General features: G+C 41.5%; 1 protein-coding gene across 5 annotated transcripts in view; it reads left to right on the plus strand.

Moving 5' to 3' along the window:
* LOC135396823 (L-asparaginase-like) overlaps positions 1-13,612 on the plus strand; it is a 46,377-nt gene that overhangs the window by 3,767 nt on the left and 28,998 nt on the right. For all 5 annotated transcript variants that reach the window (XM_064628019.1, XM_064628020.1, XM_064628021.1 and 2 more), the window contains exons 4-11: positions 1,371-1,496; positions 4,872-4,955; positions 5,013-5,139; positions 6,916-7,028; positions 10,035-10,220; positions 12,286-12,399; positions 12,508-12,618; positions 12,770-12,865. In XM_064628019.1, coding sequence (XP_064484089.1) covers positions 1,371-1,496; positions 4,872-4,955; positions 5,013-5,139; positions 6,916-7,028; positions 10,035-10,220; positions 12,286-12,399; positions 12,508-12,618; positions 12,770-12,865 — 957 coding nt within the window. The remainder of the gene's footprint in view (positions 1-1,370; positions 1,497-4,871; positions 4,956-5,012; positions 5,140-6,915; positions 7,029-10,034; positions 10,221-12,285; positions 12,400-12,507; positions 12,619-12,769; positions 12,866-13,612) is intronic.

Genomic DNA, 13,612 nt, shown 5'->3' on the forward strand with positions numbered 1-13,612 from the left:
AATATGTGGTTGGTTTGGAGCCATTATTTACTTTTTTGTGACAAAAATTTTTGCTAAACGTCACTGTAGGAAACTAATCACACTGCATTACAAAAAAGTGCACCTTGCATACCTGTTTATTGCCCCGTTAAGCACTTTATTATATTGTGGTGAACACTGACGGCTTTCCATATGCCGAGCAGGAGTTGCGCCATTCATTTGCTGACAACGCAGCAAGACATATCTAAGTCTTAGGCAGACTTGGGTAGACATAGCTTGAACAAGAAGGCTAGACCAGGGTGTCTACCAATTTAGACATTCGGGAATTGTTAGGGAACTTTGATACGGCTGGAAAAGTCAGGGAATCGTCAGGGAAGTTGCTAATAAGCAGCAGAAGTCTGGGAAAATTGCAGGCAAGTGTCATGACGATACGGAGCGAATCACAAGTGGCGGTCGCTGCCTTTGAGCGGCCACGCTGCAGCAATGTTGCCAGGAGTAGCAGTTTGCCATTGCAACAAGCTCAGGGGCCTCACTAATAAGTGACCTTTACAGCAACAACAACAACAAGAGAGAGAGAGTGAGAAAAGAAGACAAGGGACATAAATGAGGTGGAAAAAAAAATTGGTTCTCTTAAACAGTGGGAGAAACATGTACGTACTTGTATTCTGTTTGTTTGAATTTAATAAGCAATCTTTTTTATGAGGGATGCGTATCAAATATAGGAGCAGGCACCAAGTTCCCATTGTTTGGTTTGATTAGGGAATTTGCTTGAAATACGTAGTCAGTAACCTGGAATAGTCAGGGAATTTTGAAAGATACAATTTGGTAGACACCCAGGGCTAGACTGTAGGATGGATCCCAACCCCCAGTTCCTGAGTAGTATGGTTCCAGCATCTCGCAAACAACTATGCGAAAAATCTTGAACAACATTCTGAAGAGCACCGTAACGGTGTTTCCTAAATTCAAGCGTGTGTGTGATGTTTGCCATTTTAATATGATTATTACACAGGCAGGTGGTCTAGGCGTCCTAAAATTTTTCATCCATTACATCGCTGTTGAATTGTCTCTGTAATACCTCCCTGAGGCAGTGTCATGCTTTTACTTGTCATTTTCATTGTATTTCATTGTATTCAAGCGAGAACTAGCCAATTTCCTGTGTATTTAATATTTCCATGTTATTTATATTCTACTTGTGTTACCGTTTATCTTCGCTTACCCCCTCATGTAATGCCCCAATGGGGCGCCTTGAGGCACTACCATAAATAAATAAATAAATAAAACAACCACTTGGATAGAATAAGAATAGGTTTCAAGTACACTAGTCAATCTGTCACGAATGCATTCAAACACCTTTTCAATGCTTTTGAGACTTATTGTGTCACGAAATGCAGGAATATTATGAACAGTTTGACGGCTTTGTGGTTCTCCACGGGACAGACACGATGGCTTACACGGCTTCGGCATTGTCTTTCATGCTGGAAAACCTCGGCAAATCTGTCATTATCACAGGTTCCCAGGTAGGTTCCACTTTTCAAAGATAACCTTACAACTGTGTCAGGTTCTGTTTTATCTGGGCACTTGATCAATAAATCCCAGACTTATTGACCATGGCGGGAGTTGGCTTTGCTCTCTCTCAAATCCGGTGGATCAAGGTACCTATTTTAGGTGCTGCTCGCTAATTTAGAGGAGCATAGAAAAAAGTCTGGAGCAGAAATTCGAATTCTAACTTCTTTGTAGGGTCTGACTCTTTCGGATAATATTTTTTCAGCAATATGTGGGGGTTAAATATTGGGTTATACTTTGCTTCAATAATGCGGGTGTAATCGGGTTAAGCTGAACCTGATTCAACCCAATTCTGATTGAATCAGATTGAATCAGATCTGAATCTTTGGTTTACTCAGCATAATACACAGCCTGGCTATAATACCCATGACCATGACCGGTAGACACAGAGTGTCAATATTTATTCCATGCATCTATGAGGCAGCAGGGTCCCTGTTTCGACAGTGCATATAAGCATACTCAAAGTTCTGTGTCTGTTGTGATGACCCTAATCCCTAAAAGTCACGCCCTAATTATAAGCCCTGGGAAACTTACTCGCACAAAAAACAGGAGTGCAGTGCACAATAGCGGTGTGCAAGAGAGCCTTCAGTCTTGCGGGTCAGAGAAGCTCCTTCCCTCGTGTGGCAGTCAGTGATGTCACATCAGCCGCCCAATAGAAAGAGGCATGTCCTCTTGTTTCCTTCTTTCTTTTTACGATTGTATTTTCTCCACCCGTTCCTCATCTGAAGCAGAGTAAACGACCAATCGCCTTGCTCTCGTGTTGTAGCAGACGATTCTCACCAGCCAACAAAAGTGTTCTGCTGATCTGATCTCCCAATACGCCAGAAGGAGCTGGAAGAGATCACCACCGCTGAACGCACTCTTGGGAACAAATTCTCTTATGAAATACACGCTTCTCAAAGGAAATACATTTTGCGTGGCAGTTTCGGAAGGTAGTATGTTCATACGATGCGGTAAGAAAATATATCTTCGAGGTGTCTTCTATGCACCTTTGAAATGTATACAAAATTGCTTTAAAAAAAGGGGCATTGCCTTTTACTCACTGTTTCAACATCCCTATAAGATCACTGTGTTAGTTCAGGTCTTACTGAAACGAATTATATCAGTGGGGAAATATTTAATTCGTTATATATTTTAGGGGCATGCGAATATTCGAATTCTCAAATACGAATTTAATGTCAATCACTCGAAGTATTTGATTCGTGAATCGAATATCAAAAACTTCATTGGCAATTTGGTGGTAAATGCGAGAGAAATGCGGTATCATTAAGCGCCTTTTCAGTTCTAAACCAGACTTCCAGTTGTCCACTATACTTGACTTCCGGTTCCACACTTTCAATTACTATATGTAAGTCCATTTAATTAACCTTTAATTACTGAAGGTAACCTTGAATTTCATTTAATTACATTAATTGAATTACATTTACTTTAATTACTCTCAATTTCTCTTTAATTGATATTAATTACCCTTAATTACATATATCTTAGAATCATTACTTTTAAACTCAACTGTCTTGCTTGAATTACCTCTAATTACGTTTAGTTACTCGTACTCTTAATTACCTTCAACTACTTCAATTTCATATCATTTACCTTCATTTACTCCCCTTCATTTATCTCCCCTTTACATCTCCACTGCCTCGACGAGGCTTCACCATCTCATGCACACATGCACACAGACAGACAGACAGCTTTTGCCACTTTGACATCCTCATGCTAACGCATTAATATTTCAGTTTTCTGAATATTCGACTATTCGTCAAGTATGAACGACACCACCCCAAAAGTGGGCTTCACCTGATGCTTCCGTGCACGACGTGAAGCCTGCTTTACGAAACTGTCTGCAAGACTGCAAGACCAACTCTGGCAGACCATTTTTGTTTAGCTTAAGATAATGTTAGCCAAAGTTATTTATGTATGCTTCGCCTGACGAAGGTGTGGCGTCCCTCCCACGTCCACTTTAGCGGTACCGGTAGAGGATGTTGATATTATGTCTGGAAGGTTGCCTTTTAAAAAGTTGACTCTTAAATACTAATCCTTGCAGCCCAGGAACAAAAAGGTTGCTTTACTGATGTCTCTTACATTCAAAATTTTAGCAACACAATTTCCCCAGGTGAGACACACACTCCAAAAACCACCAAAGAAGCTGAAGGATGTTCATTGCAAAGCTGAGGCTGGACGCCAATTTGCTTGTTTCACAAGTGACCTGTGGATGTCCAGAAACAGCTACACAGCCTCACCTGTGTAACATGCCACTGCCTGACATCAAGTTTTGAAATCAAGATAATTACCCCAGGACGTGTAGACTCAAGTGAAAAGCAGGAAACACTATCATGTGAAATTAAAGAGCCTCCCACAGAAGAATTGTGTGACTCTCTTGTCACAGTTAATGCCAGAAAAATTACACTAAAGCCATGGACTGCATACAGCAAACTTTTAGTGCAAAAATCATATATTGTAAAATTTGCATGAATATTCGATCTTCGATTCAGTATTCTCCCCTTTTTTTCTCCCATTCGATTCAATATTCGATTAGACTTCAAATATTTGGATTCGCACACCCCTAATATATTTAGAACTAGGGTTACGACTTTTCGGGGTTTCCTTTTGGCAAAAATTGGGGGATGTTTCTCGGAGTTTTCAAATTTTAGAAAATTCGGGGCTTTACAGACTTTTCAAGGATGGAACAGCACGAGGAATGGGTTGCCGTAGCTTATCGGGGAAACCAGAAGCAAGCGTTAAAAAACAAAGAAATATAGCTGGACACGTTGTTTCGAAGCAAGATGCTCTGAAATTCTGCAGGATGCTTTTCCACCGCCAACGTTGAAAGTCACCCAGCAAAACATACATATCACTACGTTTTCTCTGGCTCTTGAAAACACCTCGAATTCCCAGTGTTGCCTGGCTTAGGTCATTGCCAGTGACTCATTGGCCTTTGCAATGCATTTGCATTTGGCCTTGCAATACAGTCTAGGTGGAGGCAACCAGGCATTGATCTATTTGTGGCCGTGAGCTATACTGGGCTGTCTCTATTGTGCTGTGTCTGAATTCTTCTCGTGTGGTGCATTCTATTCAAGGTAGACAGGACACCAACCTCATCTTTCTGTCTCTGTCTGAGAAGCACGTGGCAGAAAAGGTGAAAAAAAACAGGAAACAGCCACCAGACCATGCGAGTCCAGGACCGTTTAAGAAAATCTGAGTTTTTCGGATAATAGTAAAAAAATGCTGGGGGATATTTACCAGAGTTTATTGAAAAAAAACAACAACATGAAAGTGGGAAGCCTATTTATAACATGTTTTGTATTCTTCCCCATCTATTCACCTGGTAGATACCAATCTTTGAAGCCAGAAGTGACGGGAGAGAAAACCTCCTCAATTCCTTAGTGGTTGCTGGTAACTACATCATACCTGAGGTGAGGCTATGTGAAACTTCTTTTAAAAAAAATGTGCTGCAAAGCATTCTACTGCAGGTGACACTACTGTTCAACAACAAACTGTACCGTGGCAACCGTACAAGTAAGGTGAGCGCCAGCGACCTGGATGCCTTTGCCTCCCCCAACATGCAGCCATTGGCAACTATCGGTGTCAACATCGATGGTGAGTTGGCAAGATGTGCTAGAAATACAATTTTTATGTGCACTGTGAAATCTTGAGCATAGGGTCTTGTGTTTTTGGGTTCTGTGTTTTTTTTTTTAATCGCTGTGTGTGTGATGGTATAAAAATTGGGTTTATTTCGGGAGTCGTAAAACAGTAAAATCAGGCGATGTTGGGTGGAAAATACAAAAGAGCGTTTATCACATTTTAAATGAGCTCAGGATGCGAAACAGCCATGCTGAGTGTGTAGTTCTTAGCATTCTGCGGTTCCCGTATTTGTGGTACTTTGCACGTTAGTTTTCAGCTTTTTCTTTCTGGTTTCACCTTAAGTGATGGTGGTGCAAATCTTGGGGGAAAAAACAGGTTTTACCCTAAAACACAAGGTCCTAAGCATGCACCATTGCGCCAATAATTTGGAAGAAATGCCCACTCTGTTGTGTGGAGTATAGGCAGAGGTCAGCACTTGTGACTCCTAGGCTCCTCCCATACAGGAAGAGGTGATGTCAAAGCTAGCTGATTCAAGCTGATTCAAAGGTTAAGGGGGCATGACCCTGCTTAGTAACCATGGGAAGCTGTATATATTTTTAAAGTTGTACAGTGCCGAGATAAACTGTTCAGGTCACGTGAGATATGTCTTGTCTGGTAGATTTCAGCGATTTCGGGTGTTTAATGAGGCTAAAGTTTGGGTTTGGGCCTTAGAAATTTCAACAAAACAAAAATTTCTAACATCCATCCATAATACATCCATAATAAAGTACATCTAACAATACTTCGTCGCCATCAAGCATATTTTACTCATGTAAAGCACACTTCTCTTAATACACTGCTGCATTAGGTGAAGCCGCTTGCAGTTTTAACTTCACAAGGGTGCTACTCAGAAAACAGTGACATTTTTGTGCAGTTGCAACAGTGCTATTTTTTTTAGTAAAATGTGCCGTTATGGATTTTTCTTTTTTTTGTCTTATTTGCTGTTTTTGCAAAACTGCTTTTGTTTTTCAAATGTCTGTAGTTGGTAAGTATTGCTTCTGGTGAATTAGCAGGTACAGTTAACTCTCTTGTGATTCTCGTAAGGTTTATCATAAACTGTATGCATTTACTTTATGTACGTATTGCCATTTCTTTTTGAGTGCTGTTTGACAAAAGACTATGACTATGGTGCATGGGCGACCACTTTCACACATAAGTTGTAACTGGGGTTTGCAGTTGTCACTGATTAGATTTTCCAAAATTTGGCAGAAAAAATGCCTACTTTTTGAGGACCTGGATGCCTGTGCTGATTATACTTGATTGTTTCACGTCCGTTACGTGGGGAACATAGTAACTACAACTACAAAACAGAGCTACTACAGTACTACAGTAACACACACTACAGTAAAACAAAACTACAGTAACAGAGGTTTGAATTGATGTACATATTCATAATATAGCAAGTAAGATAAGCACATCTGGAACTTGACTTTGATGTAGTACGTTGCTGTGGGCATACTGAGGGACTTGCATGACATTGCACATTTTCTTCAACATCATTTCCTAACTCTCACTTCCTGACAAGATGCAATATCATTATGTTGTCCCCAAAACAGCCATTAGAAATTGCTTATTGTAATTGGATAATTTCTGTCCCAAACAAAGTTCCAAGACTGTGCCTTATGTAAAAAAGAGCCAATATGGGGTACATGTTTGGTTTTTAGTTATCCATTTACGAGGCAAGGCTTTCTGAAAAAATGTCGTCTTGTACCTGCATTACTACAGTAACCATTCCGTGTTTGCTTTTTACAGTGAACTGGAAATTGGTGTTTCAGCAGTCTGGCTTGGAGAAGTTCCGTGTTCATTCGAAGTTGAACCGAAATGTCGGCCTTTTGCGACTGTTCCCCAGTATTACGGTGGAAGTGGTACGTTGTATGCCTTCTCTACGCTGACCCCTGTTATATATAGGTTTCCGGGTTTTCAGAGTTTATTTTTTGGCATATGCGGAAGTGGTGTTTCTTCTGAGTTTATTGCTTTCCGAGAATTCAGAGCATTCAGGGTAGATTTCGTGTTCGGAGAATTCTGAGTATTTAGTCGTTTACAGAAACATAGTTTCCATGGTTCACATAAAAAGGGAAAAGGGAAAGCCTAGGTGCTGAATATTTTCCAAGTAGTTTACTTTACTTTCACTTTAATCATCCCAGCACAGAATACAATCGGGAGAAGAGGCCTTGTACTCGTAGCAGAGCTAGAAAAGGGGCCTCCCATTAGTATACAGTCGCCGACCGATTTTTCGGACCCCGATTTTTCTAACATGCTCAATTATTTAGACTCGTTTGCGGGACGGACGCAGGTCCCATAGAGTTGATGTATAGGAACGTCCAAAATTTTGGACGCCGTGCAGCCCTGTCGCTCGATATTTCGGACTCTGCTTGCCCAACCAGCGAATTTCTCTCTTGGGGTGACGGAAAATATTGGTATCATCCGAAATTCTTATCAAAAGAAATCAACCAACTAAAACATTGAGGCAAATAATTGTCCATTTTCCATTCCTCTGAGTAGAAGAGGTCTGTTGTAATGCTTTTGCGTCTTCGTTTTTGGCCAACGGCTTGATTAAAAAGGCCCGGCACGTGCTGTCCGTCCGCGAGTTGCGCGACAGCGCTGTAAAGCGAGCTTCACCTAAAGCACGTATGCATTAGGTGAAGCAGACTTGTGGACTTGACGATGGCAGTGCCTCTGTCAGTCTACAGTGACGAAATGTCGCTTCGGGAAATAGAAGCTGATTTTATCAGGCAGAGCCAGAAGCGCCGAAATCCACTAGATTTGGCGGGACGTAACTGAAGTGAATGATAAAGGATAGGGATGTGGGGGCCACAGCATAGCGTGGGTGGCAAGTCAACTCTATTAAAACAAAATTTCTTGCTTGTAGGTGGGAAGCAGGAGTTTGTATCTATTGTTACCGCATGTGACAAAAATCTCTGGCAATTTGTGTGGTAACCCATGGTAACGGATAGAACTACAGCGCCACCACAGACACAGATAGCATAACACAATTACAGTAGTGTAAAGTTCTCTTGGTGTTTATTTTCCTGCTGTGGTTCAATCGAAATTTTATGACGTTTAAGTCTGATATGCTGCATAATCAATTGAAAAGCATGCATTTTTCTCTCACAAATGTAGTTCTATTGCTAGCTGCTGCCACTTCGCAAATGGATCGTGGAGCTGCATCCGCGGCAGCGACAGAATCTGTAGCGTGTCGCTTGTCGCGTGTTATGGGATCCGGCCTTTAACGACAAAAGGTGTGAAGCATGTGCGGATCCCCATGACGTGATACAATATGACACATGAAAGCATGATACAGGGAGATAAAGATATGAAGTGGAAAGAAATGCCTGACTTTGATGAGCATGTGGATTCTGAATGCAATGTGACGACAAACATGAGAAATGTGTGGCATGAACTTGAGGTGGCATTCCATATTCCCAGAAAGGTAACAGAGTCAGAAGGCGTAAGATTACGATTATTTAAAGTGAAGTGAAGGGCTATGTGCAAAATGATGAATTCAGTTTTGTCACTTTTAATTGTTAGTTTATTTTTGTCACACCATTTCGTTATGTTGTTAAGGTCGTCACAAAGTTCCGTATCTTTCTGAGCTAGCGATTCCGTATCTTTTTGAGCTAAATAAATGGTTGTATCATTGGCATGTAAAATGCTGTTTGAGTCACAATGTGAGCTCTTTAGGGTTATTTATATAAGCAAGGAATAAAAATCGCCCCAGAATGGGACCCTGGGGAACCTGATTAATTAAGATAGAATGTGATGAGTAATTATTAATGTTTCAAAGTGCGAAGTTGGGGTAAATTTAAATTTAGGCTGCCGACTGCTTACAGCTGCTAAGCTGTAAGCTGTTTCTGTTGTGTGTCGCCTTCTTTGTCAGTCGTCCCCTTGGCAGCCTAAATATAGTTAATTATTAATGTTTACTACTTGACGACAATTAGAAAGGTATTAGTATGTTTTGGTGGGTGATAACACAATAACTGTTTAGCATAACAAAATGTGAAAGCCCTACTAAGATCGATGAGTACTGTAGCAGTGAATAAATTACAGTCAATTGCCTTTTTAACCTTCTCAATGAGATAAAGCTTGTTAAAATAGCTTTCTAGGTGCAGTACCAGTCTGTACCAGTCTGTACCAGTCTGTAGCGTGTCGCTTGCCGCGTGTTATGGGATCCCGCCTTTACTGTTTCTGGTAATGGAATGACTGTTATGGAGCTGCGAGTGGACGGCCATTTTAGCTCTGTCAACGCCCCTTTAGCCTATAAATAGTGCCAGGAAGTTGAGCTTACGCAACACAGAGTAATATTGCATCGGTGAGACCCACACTTCTCTAGACATTTAAAAAAATTCTGTAGAAACATGTCTTCATCCTCTAGAGTGCCCTGCTGAAATTCTGAGCCCAGAAACCCTAGATAGATGTAACCAGACCTCCTTCCAAGGTTGCCCCCACAGGGAGATGCTATCAGTGGTGAGATTATACCGCGATTCTATAATTAAATGAAAAAAAAAATTGTAGCTTTGCTTTCTGTGTAGTAGATGTACTACTGGACATAAGGTGCTGCAGAAAAAAAAATAAAAAGGAAAAGCAGCTCATGTTCTCGCATAACAGTAACATACCGAATTCAATAGCAGCAGATCATTTTTGTTTCTGTTTCAGGTAATAGAGGAACTTGGCATGTATTTCTGTTATAGTTAGCAGATCCAATTTCGGTTATTTACCCATTCTGTTCCCATTACCATTCCCTGGTGACCGCTTGGGCGAGGGTCCCCACAAGGTTCTGGACACACAGAACAAAACGCAAGGACACCCGATTTGTGCATGTGAGCCCCTTTTAGTCATGGGCTCATGGCTGCTAATATGAATTTTCTTTGCAGGTAAGAGCATTCTTGACACCCCCTATTCAAGGGGTGGTGCTTCAAACCTATGGGGCAGGTAATGGCCCCACTTCACGCAGAGACCTCCTTGACGAAATCAAGCGGGCTTCACTGCGTGGAATCCTCATCCTCAACTGCTCCCAGTGCGCCCAAGGACGTGTTGATGCAACTTACGAGACTGGAAATGTACGTTTATTTATTACATAGTAATAAATAACATAAATAAACATACGTAATAACATAAATAAACATACGTAGTACGTATGTTTATTTAATTGAACTTTTTTTTTCTCTACTTTGCTATGACTCGAAACTGGGGCTACCTATATTTATTCGGTTTGCGGTTATCAAGACCTTGTTAATTCGAAGTCACATGGACTGCAAAAATGAAAATACATAAAATTAAGTGAGCCCAGACAGGTTGACTAGAGTCATACCTTCATACCAAAGGGAAGGATACAGAAAGTCACTCATCCACGTGTGCTACGAGCAGTAACTGGTGTCAGACGTAACTGTTCATTCAATGTGGCATGCGAGGTCTGTTAAGTCGCAGTGCACGGATGTTCACCTCCAGAAGGCTGCGCACAACATTAATTGAATATAGCACTTCCAAAAATGATGGCATGCACGGCAGCATGTCAAATGCATACGCTAGGCATGTTTTGAAACATGTTGGCAAGCATGTGACTTCCAGGGTCCTAGGCAGTCCTGCAGAAAATCGTAATAATTAAGCGGATTATGTGGTGCAAATGGCTTCCAATGATCAGGTTAGATTTCAGTGCATGAATATGAGACCACAGCAAACCATCACATTAAGGGAGATTTTTCATTGAGTGCTTAGTATTTGCTTTGCCTACATAAGTATTTGCTTTACATTTGCTTCAGTCACGTAACTGTTCACCTCATATTCGCTTCGGTTTAATAATACCCCTGTCAGACGTACTAATTTAGTGTCACTTATTTGAAGTGCACTCCGTCCTGTAATGTCACTTTCACTAGGCTCCTGCTACACGGCATAAGTAAGTGTCACTAAGCAGTCATGGTGATGACGATGGGCGAGCTTGAACTCCCACCTAACATCGGGGAGTGCGCCATGCTTTCTTGGTAAAATCATTTTTCTTACGTCCAGAAACATTTCATAAAGATTTTCTTCGCAGTTGAAGTCGATTGAACGTCATAAATATAATTGTTGCGAACCAACACAAGTATATTTATTTGACAAATTTTCAATCTTCTTCTTGACCTCTTTGGTGGTGTTTACTGTGTCTTGCGCATGCAACTGGCCCGCGATGTCAGCATACACTTTCGCGTTTCGCTTGGTCCTCCCATGTTCTGATAGCATAGGTTTCTATCTCAGACCACGATGCCCTGTCTTTTTTGTCTTCCATTATTCAGTGCTTCACTGCGAGTATTTCGCGATTTCGCCGGTAACACTTAACCACCGTGCAATGTCAACAAATATGGCTGCCGCGAAGTGGATTACGAACTCTACTGGGCAGTCTGTGAGTGAGAGTACCGGTAAATCACGCCAAAAATCTTTACGTCTTTCTTATAGAACTCAGCGCTGTCTTAACAAATTTGTCCAAAAATAAATTCTGATTGGGTTGTTTCTTTCCTTTCCCAAAAATAAGCTTTTTGTTACGCAATCCCTGCCGTGGAGGCTACGTACTTGATTGTCGCAGGCAAAGTGAAGTGAGTTTGGCGAACTCACTTCATCGTAAGTGTACTTTGCATTTAGTGTCACTAAAAGATGCAGTGTGACTCCGAAAGAACGACACTTACTGCAAGTGTACTCGCTGAAAGTGACACTAAATTAGTACGTCTGACAGGGGTATAACTTATGTATTTGTTTTGTATTGGCTTCAGGTACATAACTACCGTTTCATATTCGCTTTGAGTATATGCCATTCACTTTGTATTTGTTTCAATTTGTTTCGAGTATATAACTATGTGCTTTGGTTTGAAAATGTCTATTCTCACAGCCCTAGAAACAACCTCGTTATTGATGTTATGTACAACTGATGTTAGAATGAGATGCCTAATGAAGTTCAGCACACACTCTTAGCGGCCTACTGAACCCAGCATACGCATAAAGGAAGACTGATTTTGCACATCACAATTTACATGTCTAAAATGGAACCACATTTTTATGTGCTGCAGGGAATTCCAAGAGAAAAAAAGAAAAAAAAATATACCCTTCCTTACATCTTTTTTACATTCTTTCACTCGAAACAACATTTTCTACTTTTAGTTGTTGTGCGACGCTGGAGTGATCCCAGGGTCTGACATGACTCCGGAAGCTGCCTTGACAAAGCTCAGCTATGTATTAAGCAAAACAGAGTGGTCCTTGTGCGTGAAAAAGCAGGCAAGTAGAAGTTGAGCGGCAAATGAAGATGACAGTTCTATAATTTTGTTTGACGTGTTACGGAACAATGTAATGTTCCTACAACAAATGGGTGTGCCTGTGCTGCAGATGCTACAAGCAAACCTGAGGGGAGAGCTGACAGTTGCAAAGCACACCAAGCTGGACGATTTAGATCTCATCACAGCAATTGCCAAAACCATGCAGATATCATCTGCAGAGGTAAACCCCCACACAATGTATGCTCTTAGCGGAAACATTATTTCCTCTAGTGTGTCACGTTGTTATTGTCTGCCTTCTGATAGTACATGAAGCACAGTAAGCATGCACCTGGTAGCATTTGGTTAACATAACTCTTCATATGCCTACGCAGGAGCTTGAATCCTTGCAGACAGCGTTGTACCCTTCTATTCTGTGCTCCATCACGGCAAAGGGGGACCTTGAAAAGTTGGAAGTCATGAGGCAGTTTGTAAGTCTAACTATTTCTGTACACACATGCAACATTCACACATGCAGCTAGGTTGTGCAGCTAGGTTGCACCATGTGAATGGGTTGTGCAACATGGTTGCTAGAGTTGCAGCATGAATTGTCCCACGAGCGATGCTTTTCGCAATGGCTGGCTGTCATTGCATCACTTCTGAGGCGTAAATTCCGCATCCCAGCCAGCTCAGGTCACAAAGACGACGCCAGCAGCATGGAAGCTCCCCCGGCAGCCCACGTAAAATATTTCACGATAATGTGTTCTTGAATGCGCCATTGCAAACTGTCAACCGTAGTTTCAGTTCTCGCTCTCGTGCGACTGGATTAGACGATGATGACATTTTCTCGTGCCATCTCACAAGTGTGTTGAACACTACGATGCGGCGAGTTGCTCGCCTTGTGAAAGGTTGCCGTTGGTGCAAGCGCTGAAATGAAGCTGCAGTAAAAGTTGCATTGTGTGAATTGACCCTTACAGTGCTGCAGCACAGGAATGATGCGCGGTGCTTTGCATAAAATCCTCGTTATCGATGAAAGGTTGACAATGTCAGTTAGGTTTTTTTTACTAATTCTATTCCAACACACCGGTGTACACAACATTTGTGTACAGTGCACACAAGCACATGAGCTTCAGCAGCTCCGTATGCGACTCAATTCAGATATGCAACTAGGCGTTGTGAGGCACGAGGTTGGTGCAAGCGCTGAAATGAAGCTGCAGTAAAAGTTGCATTGTGTGAAT

The sequence above is a fragment of the Ornithodoros turicata genome, chromosome 6, assembly GCF_037126465.1.
Source record: "Ornithodoros turicata isolate Travis chromosome 6, ASM3712646v1, whole genome shotgun sequence".
Classification (NCBI taxonomy): Eukaryota; Metazoa; Arthropoda; class Arachnida; order Ixodida; family Argasidae; genus Ornithodoros; species Ornithodoros turicata.